The 16028-nt window shown below is 44.4% G+C and overlaps 1 protein-coding gene across 1 annotated transcript in view; it reads left to right on the top strand.

Annotated features, from left to right (window-relative positions):
• The window catches only part of CFAP20DC (CFAP20 domain containing), a 692474-nt gene that overhangs the window by 389076 nt on the left and 287370 nt on the right, over nucleotides 1–16028 (top strand). The window contains exon 11 of the mRNA XM_073644645.1: nucleotides 15520–15627. Within this exon, the coding sequence (XP_073500746.1) occupies nucleotides 15520–15627 (108 nt within the window). The remainder of the gene's footprint in view (nucleotides 1–15519; nucleotides 15628–16028) is intronic.

The raw sequence follows: 16028 nt of genomic DNA, 5'->3' as shown, positions 1-16028 counted from the left end.
AAAAATGAAAAAAGCATATACAGAATGGGAGGAATAGAGCTAAGCAACAGTACATGCGAAAAAGACTTAGGTATACTAATAGATCATAGACTGAACATGAGTCAACAGTGTGATGCAGCAGCAAAAAAGGCAAATACAATTCTGGGATGTATTAACAGAAGCATACAGTCTAGATCACGTGAAGTCATTATCGGTCTTTACTCCTCTTTGGTCAGACCTCATCTGGAATACTGTGTACAGTTTTGGGCACCACATTTTAAAAAAGACATAGACAAACTGGAGCAAGTTCAGAGAAGAGCGACCAGAATGGTGACTGGTCTGCAAACCATGTCCTATGAGGAACGGTTGCAGGATTTGGGAATGTTTAGCTTGCAAAAAAGAAGACTGAGAGGAGACTTAATAGCTGTCTACAAATATGTCAAGGGCTGTCACATTGTAGAAGGATCATCTTTATTCTCATTTGCACAAGGAAAGACTAGAAGCAATGGGATGAAACTAAATGGGAGGAGACACAGATTAGATATTAGAAAAAACTTTTTGACAGTTAGGGTGATTAATGAGTGGAACAGGCTGACACGAGAGGTGGTGAGTCCCCTTCAATGGACGTCTTCAAACAGAGGCTGGACAGACATCTGTCTGAGATGATCTAGTGAATCCTGCTTTGAGCAGGGGGTTGGACCAGATGACCCAGGAGGTCCCTTCCAACTCTACCATTCTATTCTATTCTATTCTATTCTATTCTATATATACTAGGACATCATCAACAAATAGAGAGCACTTGTACTCGGTGCCTCCCACCTCAATCCACCTAATATTGGGGTTATGGCGAATTGATGAGAGCAGGTGCTCCGTCACTAGGATGTATAAGAGAGGGGACAGAGGACATCCCTGCCTTGTCCCATTGGTGATTGTGAAAGGTGATGAAAATGTTCTGATGCACCCCCTGGGCCTTGGAACACCCGGAGCCGGACCCTTTTTGGTGGATGCTGGTGGTTGTAGTCTTCGTGGCGGCGACCCGGTTCCGTGGCTCAGGGTGGTCAAACCAGTGGCGGAACTATTTATGTGGTTTTGATGTTTAAATGTCCGACTACGCCACCCGTGGATTGCGGTCAGAGTGAACCGCCGCTGCAGGGCAGACCGCTGAGGCTGGTGTTGTGGGTGCAGCAGAGCGTAGCATAACTCCCCACGGGAGGAGTATAGCCTCAGGGCAGTGTATGCGGAGGATGGGGGTGATGGTGCAGGGCAGCAGCAGTAACGACACGGAGTCAGTGATGCAGTCCAGGGCCTTTACTCACAGTTCTTATTATCCAGACCACGTCTGCAGGTAACGGCTGCCCACGTCGTACTGTGCTCACCAGGTGAGGGGCTCAGACAACTCCCAGATAACTTTGGAGCGCTTCACAGGACCCCCTTTGTGTGTCCTTTGTCTGGCCTTTCTTACCAACCCTTCTGTCCAGCTGCCTCGGGCCTCCTCTTGGTAAACTTGGCGCCAGTTTCCCTGACCCTATGTGGTGCCTTCCTAGCGGGTGTAGCGAGGGGCTGCGCCACATAAAATGTCACAGCCTCCGGTTTCTAGCTGAGGGTCGTTTCCTGCCTCCACTAGTTTCGGGGACCGGTCTCCCCCTTTGGCCTGACCCCTCCACGCAGGTGGATTCGGGCGTGCGGTGGCGACTCGCCCGTCCGCACCCCTGGGATCCCTTCATTCCTCGTTCCTGGAGCCTTCTCCGCTCCTCTTCCTTCCTTCTCCCTCTTCCAGGCCTGGGCCTCTGTTACTAGGCCCGCCTCCGGAGCAGAGCTCATGCAGAGCCCCTGCTCCCTGCCACTTCTGCTCAGACTTCTCTGCACTGAACTAAGATGGTGCCCACCTTTTATACTCCCTTCTCAATGCACCCAGGAACTGCTTCCTCCCTGCTCCTGCACTACAGGGTTCCCCTTCCTCAGTGTTCCCTCCCCCCACTCCAGCCAGGGACAGGGACTGTCGTGCCCATCTCAGAGGCATATTGGTCGCCCTGCCCCACGGCAATGTGGTGTAATGCATGCAGGTGTCGGGTCCTCATCCACACTCCATCCTTACCTGAGAGTGAGATATCACACCTCTGGGTGAGGTGCAATACCTCTGTAGCAACCGAGCCCTCAGGGTGCTACAGTTCCATTTATCTTCAGCCTAGGTGACGTATTGTGATACAGGGCCGTGATTTTGGCTATAAAAGGGTCCCCTAGACCCCTACCCCAAGCTTTTTAAGAGAATCATATATGGCGTGCCAGGAGACTCTATGGAATGCTTTCTCAGCATCCAACGAGAGTATCTAATTACAAATTTTTAACTGCATCTAGCCCAGGAAATACTTTGTGCCTAGTAGCAGTGTCTGCTAGTCAGCGGATTATCCCGGCTGTTAAGCAAGCTACACCACCTGTAGTTTAGACACTTAATTTTTTCAAAGGAAATGCTTCGGGACCATGGGATACTCAGTGAAGAGCATCAGGAGGCACCCCAAGGCATAGGGGCTGGGACTGGCAGTAGGATGCCTTGCGGTGGACAGCCGAGCTCGATCCTTATAAAAGCTTTTTAACTGCAGCAGCTTTAGTGGACGCTACTGGAGCTGGAATTACGCGGCTGCTGGCATGAGACTTGCCCTCCAATAGATCCTTGTAAATGGATTTAAAGTGTATTCATTCAAATTAGAGAGACAATTTAAATTAAAAAGCTTAGAGCTGCCTCCACCACAGGGGGGCTCGCTCGACCCACCAGCGGACAGGCACCAGTATTGGGAGAGGGGGGCTGGCCATCAGGGTTCACCGCGGCTCTGGCACAAACCCGGCGACACGGAGGTGGCACGGGCAGGAGCGGACTGGCCGTGTCGGCTTCTCACTTTTTGGATTTTAGAAGGGCATGACATGCCTATATCTGTGTCTCCCCCTCCTTTTACTCCTCCACCTCTTTTATTTTCGCATGACTATATGTACTTGTCACTTTTCCATGTGTTAGTTATGTCTTCTGAGCAGTTTGTCAGCTTTTGGACACCTTTGAAGGTGTTTTCTATGTGTTTCTATGTGTTTTTGTTTGCCTGCCATTGGTTTTAACGGTGTTCGAAGGTGTTCGACGAACAGTTCGACGAACAGTTCGGCGAACACACGGGTGTTCGACGAACCGAACCGAACTCGAACACTACGGGGGTGGCTCAACACTAATCACAACTATTCCCTACTCCCAAGCTATCTGTAGATTTGTGCGAAAATTGGCTTGAAATTAACAAGTTATAGCGCACACAGCAACAGCGGTGCCGTCTAACACGCAGCTGCAGCAGTGAGAAAATGGTGGCGACGGGGAAAATGGCTTGGTCTTATAGGGCAAGGACATGTGACATACACTGCCAATGACACATGCCCTTGCTTGTGTGAAAAAAAGCACTTCGCTCCGTGTGTGCACTGCTGATAGGCTGACAGATTGCACCTCCCCACTGTAAATGCGGGAAAGAGAAAAAAAAAATGGAGATCTTCATTGTTCCTGCAGAGATCCATCCCCTGCCCCTCCCCCCACCCCGCTGTACACTCAAACTGCGTATTAACATTAATTTTCATCATTACTGAGAAAAAATCCAGTTATGATTTTGGTGCACGAACAGTTATCGAACATAACATCGAACAGCCGAATTTTTCTCAAATTGTTCGTGTTCGCCGAACGGCTCGAACACCGCCCAAAACAGCTCGAATTTGAGATTGGCGAACAGTTCGAGTAGAACAACGCTCATCTCTACTCTCAATTGGAATTTTTGACTATTCTTCTTTTCCAAAGTACTCCAGGTCTTTCATATTTGAAGAGTGCCTTCTCATAACAGCAATTGCTGTCATTACTGGCCACTTCAGAACTCTCTAGTGCTTTGTTTCCATCCATTTCTGTGGGCTTCTTGAAGTATGTTTGGGGTCATTGTCCTCCTGGAAGACCCATGACCAAGGACGCAAACCCAGATGTCTGATACTGGGCACTACATTGCAACCCAAAATCCTTTGTTAATCTTCAGATTTTGTCATACTTTGCACACAGTCAAGGCATCCAGTGCCAGAGGCAGCAGAACAACCCCAAAAACATCTTTGAACCTCCACCATAAATGACTGTAGGTACTGTGTTCTTTGCTTTGTAGGCCTCATTCCGTTTTCGGTAATTACTTAGTAGAATGATGTGCTTTACCAAAAAGATGTATCTTAGTTTCATCTGCCCATAAGACGCTTCCTCACGTGCATTTTGGCAAACTGCAGTCTAACTTTTCTGTGTCACTGTGTCAGCAGTAGTGTTGAGCCACCCCCGTAGTGTTCGGGTTCGGTTCGGTTCGTCGAACACCGGGATGTTCGAGGAACTGTTCGTCGAACTGTTCGTCGAACACCTTAGAACACCGTCGAACACCGTTAAAACCAATGGCAGGCAAACAAAAACACATAGAAACACATAGAAAACACCTGCAAAGGTGTCCAAAAGCTGACAAACTGCTCAGAAGACACTCTCTTTAAAAAAGCCGGCCGGCAAATTCAGCAGCGGCATACAGCGGTACCCGACAATTTAGACAAGAAGGAATAGAGCATCACACATAGATTAGATAGATAGAAACATGTCAGTCACACATATAAGAAGCACAGTGACAGTGTTGGTTACTGCACTTGTCATTTAGTGTAAAGGATTTATTAAAAAAAATATTAGTGTTTTCATGCACCGTCTCTTTAAAAAAGCCGGCCGGCAATTCAGCATCTGTACCCGACAATTTAGAACAGAAAGAATAGAGCTTCACACATAGATTAGATAGATAGAAACATGTCAGTCACATATATAATAAGTACAGTGATAGTGTTGCTTACTGTACTTGTCATTTAGTGTAAAGGATTTATTTAAAAAAATAATAGTGTTTTCATGCACTGTCTCTTTAAAAAAGCCGGCCGGCAATTCAGCAGCGGTACCCGACAATTTAGAACAGAAAGATAGAGCATCACACATAGATTAGAGAGATAGAAACATGTCAGTCACATATATATGAATTACAGTGATAGTGTTGGTTACTGTACTTGTCATTTAGTATTAAAATAAAGGATTTATTATTAAAAAAATTGGCGTGGGGTTCCCCTTAATTTTAGGCTCTAGCGGAGGTTAAGCAGACGGCTGGGGCAGATGTTTGAAGCCTGGGAAGGGGGTAATACCCACGGAGCTTCCCAGGCTACTAATATGAGCCCCCAGCTGAATACATAGCCTTTACTAGCTATTAAAATGGGGGACCCCCCAAAAAAAATGACGTGGGGTCCCCCCTAATTTAATAGCTAGCAAAGGCTAGGCAGACAGCTGGGGGCTGATATTAATAGCCCAGGAAGGGAGCCATGAATATTGGCCCCCTCCCAGGCTAGAAACACCAGCCGTCAGCCGCCCCAGAAATGGCGCATTCATAGGATGCGCCAATTCTGGCACTTAGCCTCGCTCTTCCACGCTGCCCTGGTGCGGTGGCAGGGGGTAATAGGGTTGGGGTTGATGTCAGCTTATAATGCCAGCTGACATCAAGCCCAGGTTAGTAATGGAGAGGCGTCTATAAGACACCCCCATTACTAACCCCATAGTCAAAGTTAAAAAAAACACAAACACCCAGAATAAAGTCCTTTAATTGAAATAAAGACACAATCCTTAAATTAAACCATACTTACCATCACGCCCATTCCAGCTGAAGCCAACGATCTCCTGCAATAAAAGGAAAATAATAAAGCAACCTCATCCTTACCTTTCCATGGTTCCCACGACAGCTTCAGCTCTGCTACATCGAGATGACAGGCTGGACCGCAGCAGAACGCTGCCATCCAGCCTGTCATCCCGCAGACACTGAGAAGCGCAGGCTTGCTTGCGCTGCTCAGCGTCTCTCTGTGACGACATCCAGATGAGCCGAGTTCATGTCCAATGAACTCGGCTCACCTCATGCACGTCACTGACAGCGTGGGAAAATTCTCACGCTGAAGCGCTGATTGCAGGAGAATTTTCCCACGCTGTCAGTGACGTGCAGGAGGTGAGCTGAGTTCATTGGACATGAGCTTACCTCATGCACATCACTGACAGCGTGGGAGAATTCTCCTGCACTCAGCACTTCAGCGTGAGAATTTTCCCACGCTGTCAGTGACGTGCATGAGGTGAGCCGAGTTCATTGGACATGACCTCGGCTCATCTGGATGCCGTCACAGCGAGACAGTGAGGAGCGCAAGCATGCCTGCGCTTCTCAGTGTCTGCGGGATGACAGACTGGATGGCAGCGTTCTGCTGCGGTCCAGCCAGTCATCTCGATGTAGCAGAGCTGAAGCTGTCGTGGGAACCATGGAAAGGTAAGGATGAGGTTGGTTTATTATTTTTCTTTTATTGCAGGAGATCGTTGGCTTCAGCTGGAATGGGTGTGATGGTAAGTATGGTTTAATTTAGAACAATAAAGAATTGTGTCTTTATTTCAATTAAAGGACTTTATTCTGGGTGTTGTGTTTTTTTTAAATACTTTACTAGAAATTCATGGCGGTCATGTCTAATACTGGCGTGACCCCATGAATTTTGGGCTTGGGGCCAGCTGATAATACCAAGCTGGCCCTAACCCCTTTATTACCCAGTGAGCCACCGCACCAGGGCCCTGGATGAGTTGGGTACAGCGCCAGAAGATGGCGCTTCTATGAACGCGCCATTTTCCGGGGTGGCTGCGGACTGCAATTTGTAGCGGGGGGGGGCCCAGAAAGCTTGGGCCTCCCTGCGCTGCAGATTCCAGCCCGCAGCTGCCTAGTTGTACCTGGCTGGACACAAAAATAGGGCGAAGCCCCACGTACTTTCTTTTTTAATTATTTCATGAAATTCATGAAATAATTAAGAAAAAAAGGCCTTCCCTATATTGTTGTGTCCGGCCAGGTACAAATAGGCAGCTGGTGGTTGGGGGCAGCCCGTTCCTGCCTGCTGTACCTGGCTGGACACAAATATAGTGCGAAGCCCCACTTCAATTTTTTTAAATTATTTCAGGAAATTCATGAAATAATTTAAAAAAAATTGACGTGGGGCTTCGCACTATATTTGTGTCCAGCCAGGTACAGCAGGCAGGAACGGGCTGCCCCCAACCACCAGCTGCCTATTTGTACCTGGCCGGACACAACAATATAGGGAAGCCCTTTTTTTCTTAATTATTTCATGAAATAATTTAAAGAAAATTGACGTGGGGCTTCGCCCTGTTTTTGTGTCCAGCCAGGTACAACTAGGCAGCTGGGGGCTGGAATCCGCAGCGCAGGGAGGCCCAAGCTTTCTGGGCCACCCCCGCTGCAAATTGCAGTCCGCAGCCACCCCGGAAAATGGCGCGTTCATAGAAGCGCCATCTTCTGGCGCTGTACCCAACTCATCCAGGGCCCTGATGCGGTGGCTCACTGGGTAATAAAGGGGTTAGGGCCAGCTTGTCATTATCAGCTGGCCCTAAGCCCGAAATTCATGGGGTCACGCCAATATTAGACATGACCACCATGAATTTCTAGTAAAGTATTTAAAAAAAACACAACACCCAGAATAAAGTCCTTTAATTGAAATAAACACACAATTCTTTATTGTTCTAAATTAAACCATACTTACCATCACGCCCATTCCAGCTGAAGCCAACGATCTCCTGAAATAAAAGAAAAATAATAAAGCAACATCATCCTTACCTTTCCATGGTTCCCATGACAGCTTCAGCTCTGCTACATCGAGATGACAGGCTGGACCGCAGCAGAACGCTGCCATCCAGCCTGTCATCCCGCAGACACTGAGAAGCGCAGGCTTGCTTGCGCTCCACAGTGTCTCTCTGTGAGGGCATCCAGATGAGCCGAGTTAATGTCCAATGAACTCGGCTCACCTCATGCACGTCACTGACAGCGTGGGAAAATTCTCCTGCACTCAGCGCTTCAGCGTGGGAGAATTCTCACACTGAAGCGCTGAGTGCAGGAGAATTCTCCCACGCTGTCAGTGACGTGCAGGAGGTGAGCTGAGTTCATTGGACATGAGCTCACCTTATGCACGTCACTGACAGCGTGGGAAAATTCTCCTGCACTCAGCGCTTCAGCGGGAGAATTCTCACGCTGAAGCGCTGAGTGCAGGAGAATTTTCCCACGCTGTCAGTGACGTGCAGGAGGTGAGCTGAGTTCATTGGACATGAGCTCACCTTATGCACGTCACTGACAGCGTGGGAGAATTCTCCTGCACTCACCGCTTCAGCTTGAGAATTTTCCCACGCTGTCAGTGACGTGCATGAGGTGAGCCGAGTTCATTGGACATGAACTCGGCTCATCTGGATGTCGTCACAGAGAGACGCTGAGCAGCGCAAGCAAGCCTGCGCTTCTCAGTGTCTGCGGGATGAGAGGCTGGATGGCAGCGTTCTGCTGCGGTCCAGCCTGTCATCTCGATGTAGCAGAGCTGAAGCTGTCGTGGGAACCATGGAAAGGTAAGGATGAGGTTGCTTTATTATTTTTCTTTTATTGCAGGAGATCGTTGGCTTCAGCTGGAATGGGCGTGACGGTAAGTATGGTTTAATTTAGAACAATAAAGGATTGTGTCTTTATTTCAATTAAAGGACTTTATTCTGGGTGTTTGTGTTTTTTTTAACTTTGACTATGGGGTTAGTAATGGGGGTGTCTTATAGACGCCTCTCCATTACTAACCTGGGCTTGATGTCAGCTGGCATTATAAGCTGACATCAACCCCAACCCTATTACCCCCTGCCACCGCACCAGGGCAGCGTGGAAGAGCGAGGCTAAGTGCCAGAATTGGCGCATCCTATGAATGCGCCATTTCTGGGGCGGCTGACGGCTGGTGTTTCTAGCCTGGGAGGGGGCCAATATTCATGGCTCCCTTCCTGGGCTATTAATATCAGCCCCCAGCTGTCTGCCTAGCCTTTGCTAGCTATTAAATTAGGGGGGACCCCACGTCATTTTTTTGGGGGGGTCCCCCATTTTAATAGCTAGTAAAGGCTATGTATTCAGCTGGGGGCTGATATTAGTAGCCTGGGAAGCTCCGTGGGTATTACCCCCTTCCCAGGCTTCAAACATCTGCCCCAGCCGTCTGCTTAACCTCCGCTAGAGCCTAAAATTAAGGGGAACCCCACGCCAATTTTTTTAATAATAAATCCTTTATTTTAATACTAAATGACAAGTACAGTAACCAACACTATCACTGTACTTCATATATATGTGACTGACATGTTTCTATCTATCTAATCTATGTGTGAAGCTCTATTCTGTCTGTTATAAATTGTCGGGTACCGCTGCTGAATTGCCGGCCGGCTTTTTTAAAGAGACGGTGCATGAAAACACTATTATTTTTTTTGATAAATCCTTTACGCTAAATGACAAGTACAGTAATCAACACTGTCACTGCACTTCTTATATATGTGACTGACATGTTTCTATCTATCTAATCTATGTGTGATTCTCTATTCCTTCTATTCTAAATTGTCGGGTACCGCTGCTGAATTGCCGGCCGGCTTTTTTAAAGAGACGGTGCATGAAAACACTATTATTTTTTTTGATAAATCCTTTACGCTAAATGACAAGTACAGTAAGCAGCACTTTCACTGTACTTCATATATATGTGGCTGACATGTTTATATCTATCTAATCTATGTGTGAAGCTCTATTCTTTCGGTTCTAAATTGTCGGGTACAGGTGTATGCCGCTGCTGAATTGCCGGCTTTTCATGTTTCACTGTTGGCACTGTTCCCATCGATTTGGGCAATCACTGTAATGCCACAACCACCATGGCTGTGGCATTACAGTGAGTGGCAGACAATCCCTGCATGATTGGTGCTCTAAATAGCGCCAGACATGCAGGACACGCTTTTGGTGCACGAACAGTTATCGAACATAACCTCGAACAGCCGAATTTTTTGCAAATCGTTCGGGTTCGTCGAACAACTCGAACACCGCCCAAAACAGCTCGAATTTGAGATTGGCGAACAGTTCTAGTCGAACACCGCTCATCTCTAGTCAGCAGTAGGGTCCTCCTGGGTCTCCTGCAACAGCATTTCAATTCATTCAAATGTCAACAGATAGTTCGCGCTGACACTGATGCACCCTGAGCCTACAGGACAGTTTGAATTTCTTTGGAACTTGTTTGGGGCTGCTTATCCACCATCCAAACTATCCTGTGTTGCAACCTTTCATCAATTTTTCTCTGCTGTCCACGTCCAGGGAGATTAGCCACAGTGCCATGGGTTGTGAACTTCTTTATTATGTTGTGCACAATTGACAAAAGAACATCAAGATCTCTGGAGATAGACTTGTAACCTTGAGATTGATGATATTGTACAACAATTTTGGTTCTCAAGTCCTCAGACAGTTTTCTACTCCTCATTCTGTTCTCCATGCTAAGTGTGGCACACACAGACACACAATGCTAAGATTAAGTCAACTTCTCCCTTTTTATCTGATTTCAGGTGTGCCCACACCTGTTACTTGCCACAGGTGAGATTGAACGAGCATCACAAGCTTGAAACAAAGTTGTTTACCCACAATTTTGGAAAGGTGCCAACAATTTTTGGGTGTTTTCTGTGAAATTATGTCCAATTTGACTTTTTTCTCAGTTTTTTTGTGTTGTTCCAATACACGCAAAGGAAATAAGCATGTGTATAACAAAACATGTGTAACTACAATAATTTTCAGAGAGAAATGCTTAATTTTCTGGAACAATTTCAGCCATGACTCTTATGTATTATGATATTGTAGCACAATATCTTATTCTCTTAGGGACAATGATCATTATTTGCCACAATGTCCCTTCTGTACATTATACATCTACTGTGTGCAGATTGTCAGTGTCGTTATGTGACATCTGTAGACTATAGCCTGGCTCTACCACCATGGGCTAATACCGTATGATCAGTGACAAATGAAATTTATAAGAAGCCCTAGGCAGCAAACAGCCTGAGAATCCTCACAACACATATGTTTTTACTGCAGATCACCCACTTGGATAATAGCATATAAAATCTGCTGTAGACCCATCCCAATTTATTTTTTTGAAAGTTATATTTCTGACATTTTATATGTTTGGCCTGTACCTCATTCCTTTAGCGGATCTCAGCTACTACCTGATCCGATCATACTCATCTTCTAAAATATAAAACAGAATATAAGAAGACTGTAGATAATAAACGTCTAAAAAGAGTTAAGAGTTACCGATTTTTTGGACTATTAAACATACTTTTTAGCAAGAAAAAATCTTATTAAAATAATTGTGCATCTTATAATCCGTTGGCAGCTTCCTATAATCAAGGAGAACGCTGACTATTTTTATTTAAAAAAAAAAAAAGCGTAGCCTTGCAATTTTCACACTGGCCACTTGGGGTTTTTTAGACTCACATTTCCTGTCCTTTCAAGAAGAGTTTTCAGAAGTCTCATTATCATCAGAGGCAGACAGAAAGCACTTTTATATACAGCTGCTAACACAGGATCCATCAATATCAATAGGTGATGTCATAGGTGACCCTACTCCCCTTTCTTTCACAATTATCTTTGCACACGCTCATTAGATGCTACAGTGGATAGAGTCTGAGCCTGTTCAGTGTGGCTAATATACAAGTGCTGTTTCCTGAAACAACTGGGAAGTTAGAGTGTAATAAAACCCCAGGTGGCCACTGTGGATATTGCAAGAGTTCTATTTTTTATTCTTAATTCAGACTGTGGTATCTTAAATAAAGTAATTTAAAAAGTGCCAAAAATATTTTAAAAATACTTGTAATAAAAAAAAACTTATTTAAACAATAGATTATTATCTAATGATAGCTTCCCTTTAAGTAGATGTCCATCAATGTGGGTTTTTTATACTGTAAATACGTCAAAAATTCAAATATACGGTATAAGTTTATAGCGGTTGCAACTCCATTTTGCTGATTAAAGGGAATCTGTCAGCAGTTTTTTGATATGTAATACAAGAGCAGAATGATGTGGGAACAGAGGTCCTGATTCTAGGGATGTGTCACTTACTAGTCTGTGTGTTGCTAATTCAATAAAATCAGTGTTTTATCAGCAAGAGATTATCACTACAGGACTAGGTGTCTCATGCCTACTGGTCCAACCACAACCCCAGCACTGATTGTCAGCTTTCTGCCAACATACAGTGTACACAGAAAGCAGCCAATCAGTGATGTGGGCGGGGCTTCACATAGCTCAGCGTTCCGAGATCTGCAGCAGAGAAAACTGTGATTCTATCATAACTACTGCACCCAGTAAGCTAAGAGATACAGCACTGGAATCAGGGTCGCTGTCCCTACATCATGCTGCTGTCAGATTACATATCAAAAACATCCTGACAAATTCTGCAGTGTTCCATGAGGTGGAGCATAGGAGCCTCCTGTATGCTTCTTGATATCAAGTAATTGTACTAATCAACGTATTTATCTGGCTGCATAGGTCATAGAACAACAATAAACATGATGCCTCTAATTTGGTGTGCCAGCGTTGAGAAATCAAGCTTTGAAACCTCATGCAAATAAGCCTGGTAGCTCTTTGGGGGAGTGTAGATGCACTCGAGTTACACTAACACGCCCCTCATGCGCTTCTAAGCTAATTTGCATATGGCTTCAAAACTTGATTTTCTCAGTGCTGGCACATGGGATTATTACAAAACTGGTGTCATTTTTATATATATGGCCATACAATTAGCTTTATTAGTAAAATGTTCCCTTTAAAGGGTTTATCAAGACTTTTTTTTAAATCCTTAGACTTCCCATCAATATTAGATTTGTGGGGGATTGATAAGCTGTGCGAAGGGGCTGACATTTGTGGGTGCACAGCAACCTCTTTTATGTTTGTATTCATTTTATTTTGAATTAATCTTTCACTAGTTTGTACCTTTAGTAGCAGCTGTGTTTGATCTTTGACTTTTGTACTATTTATTTGACCACCCTTTGCCAAGTGCAATGCACATATACAACGTAGGGTAAAATAGGGTCATCATGGCACCTGCCATTCCCATATTATGGTCTTTTGAACGCTGTATATTTAACCAATAGCTGCATTATTTATAGAGCAACGCTGCTCAGGAGGATTAGATAATGGTGTGCAGAATATAAGACACAGTAAAAGCGAAATTCTTTATATCATCCTGTACTTTGTGCCCAAAGAAAGCGATCATCTAAGTTTGGCGCTTGAGGCGTAGAGTTAAAGTGAGCTATCAATATCAACAGCCCCGTACTATAGAGGATACAATACAGATCAGACCCTCGTAACTGAGCTAAGCCCTGAGGCTCCTATTGGGTAGAATGAACAAATGCAGTTGGGTACGCCTCAGGCTCATCACCGCTTAGTACACAAGGTCTCAGGTGGGAACCCGCCATTGCAAAATATCTCTAATAAAGAACAATCAAAAGTCCTAGGACCCGATTCATCATTTGCGTTTTTTGTTAACTCACTTTACTTTTCTGACTTGTGGTTTTCGGAACCGTATTTTTGCGCCAAATTCTTCCAAATGGCGAACGGAGAATTTCACACGAAGCCAAAAATCGTCTTTATTTTTTGTCTTTGACCGTTTTTGAAAAACCTTTTAGCACAAAAAGTCACACGTTTTGCAAAAAATTGTCCTTAATTTTTGTTTTTGACCTTTTTTGAAAACCCGCGCTTTGCAAAATGTCTCAAAGGTTCGGGCTGACGTTCGTAATTTTGGTCCGAGTGCGATCCGGCAAAACATCGGATCGCAATGTTAGTCAATGGGGCCATGCACATTTCCAATTTATTTTCCACTGACAGGGGAAAAAAATGTCAGCATGCTTGATTAGCATTCTATATTCAGATCGGCCATGCAAGACAATAAGTTTGTGTAAAAAATCGGACTGCACTCAGGTGAAAACAAAATGGAGAAGGTGGAGAACATTTTTTTTTACCATCTTCTACTTTTTTGTCTTCGACTTTTTTTGGAAAAAACACAATTTGCAAAATGTCTCAAAGGCTCGTGCAGTCAACCATATTTTTGCGAGCCGACATACCATCAGATCGCACTCGGACCAATGTTAGTCTGTGAGGCTGTGCACATGTCCAATTTATTTTTTCTCAGACAGGTTCTGCCTGAGGAAAAAATGTCAGCATGCTCAATTTGCATCCGATAAGTCAATGAGTTTGTGGGAAAACATTGGACTGTACTCAGATGACATCAGAGTGCAGTCCGATTTTTACGGACTGACAGAATGGAGAAGATGGAGACATTTCTTTTTACCATCTTCTACTCATCCAAGAAGATCAGATCACACTCTGATCAAACTCTGATCAGAGTGTGATTAGCATAATCGGACCGATTCTCTCAGATGAGAGAAAATAGGTTGGTGGGGCCCTAGCCAAAAAGTGCATGAAAAAAAAATTAGACTTACATAAAAATCACTCAGAGGAAGGGGTATTGGTGTACAAAAATTATGGATTTTTAAAAAGTCGCAATTGATGAATCAGCTGAAAACATCAGGAAGCAACATAAACAGAACAGATGAACACAGAAAAAATAGACTTCAAAAATGGTGTAAATTAACAGAAGAATAAAGGAGCAAATAAAAAGCACACAAAACTAAACAAAAAAAGTGCAAAAGCAGTGATGAACTGGCCTCTTAGTTGCATGGGGAGCTACTTCTATGCCAGTGCCAATATTCTGGTATGTTGTCAATCGGATATGTTCCATGATGCAAACCTATAAAAATAGTAATATTTATAAAAAAAAATAATGGGTTGTTAAAGCCAGAGCCCAGCAAAAATTCTAAGACTGTGGCCAAAGTGCAAAATTCTCAGGATCCCAATGGGAATACTAAAGCCACTCTGTCACCTTTTAAAGGGGCAGCATATTACAAGGGCAGATCCGCTCACCTGTTAGTCAAAGCAGCATTGCAACAATATTGTACTGTTCGGCTGCTAGGAGCAATGAAAAAATTCTGCGGATTCATAGCTATGAGTCCTTTGTATTCATGAAGAGAGCCCTTCTCTGTCACTTATCAGCAGTGACTGAGAGGCTGCTGTGAATATCATTTTTCTGCAAGAAATCGGATGAGAACCATGATGGTGATTCTTCTCGGGACTAAATCCTAGTGTTCGTTATGGAAAGAAATTGGTAAATGTAATGCACCAAAAATGCGCCAAATTGGAAACTCCTCCAGAAACTTTACTCCATGCCTAGACTGGGGAGAGATGCACCAAAAAAAATGCAACATTTGATAAAAATCAAGTTTCATGAATCTGTCTAAAACATTTGGATAAGCCAAGACGTTAAAGAAAAATGAAAAAAAGACGTAAAAAAGAAATGTAAAACGTGACGCAAAATGTATAAAGAATAAGATGCAAATACCAAAGCCACTGAAAAAGAGCAAATTACTCCAGAAGAGTGGAGAAAATGCAATGATGAATTGGCCCCTAGGCAAATGCCTAGTTTGCCTGCCCCTAACACCGGCTCTGATTGGGACCACTTTATTTTTAGATCTACAAACTGTTAGAACTGTATAAAGATATCATGTTTAACAATCTGGGCAGTAATTTAGTTAATATGTTTTAGGAGCAGATCACCTTCCACATCCACCTATGGATCCTCTCACTAACGAGAAAGGTAGAAGACTGAGGAGTGTTGGGAGTGCTAAAAAGGAGCAGTCAACATCTGTGCTTGGTAAGTAAGGCAAATAATTACTCTCACGGGGGGAATAGGCGGGCTTCCTTTATCGAAACTTAGGGAGAGCCTCTCTTGGCAGTCTACTTCTGCTCACCTCCAGTAGTGAGTAGATGCCTAAGGTCAACATTAGGCCTGGATCCCCTTGACTACATATTATGCCCCGTGAGGAACAAGAGAAGGATCGACTGTTGAAATTCTTGATTGCCGATCCCTCTCTTTCATGATATCATCTGTTCAGGGGACAGATGGAAAGCTCACATTCACATTAGACTGTGAGTGGTTCTCAATGATATCGACAGGTTTGGTCAACCTTAGTCTAATGTGTATTGGGGCCTTAAACAGCATGCAAGATGAATTGTGTACATGGCATCCAACTTACTTTTTTACTTACTTTCAAT

Source organism: Phyllobates terribilis, unplaced genomic scaffold, assembly GCF_046119375.1.
Source record: "Phyllobates terribilis strain yellow unplaced genomic scaffold, ASM4611937v1 Scaffold_8__6_contigs__length_399053987, whole genome shotgun sequence".
Classification (NCBI taxonomy): Eukaryota; Metazoa; Chordata; class Amphibia; order Anura; family Dendrobatidae; genus Phyllobates; species Phyllobates terribilis.
Note: the sequence above shows the minus strand (reverse complement) of the source record. Positions and strands in the feature narration are given on the sequence as shown.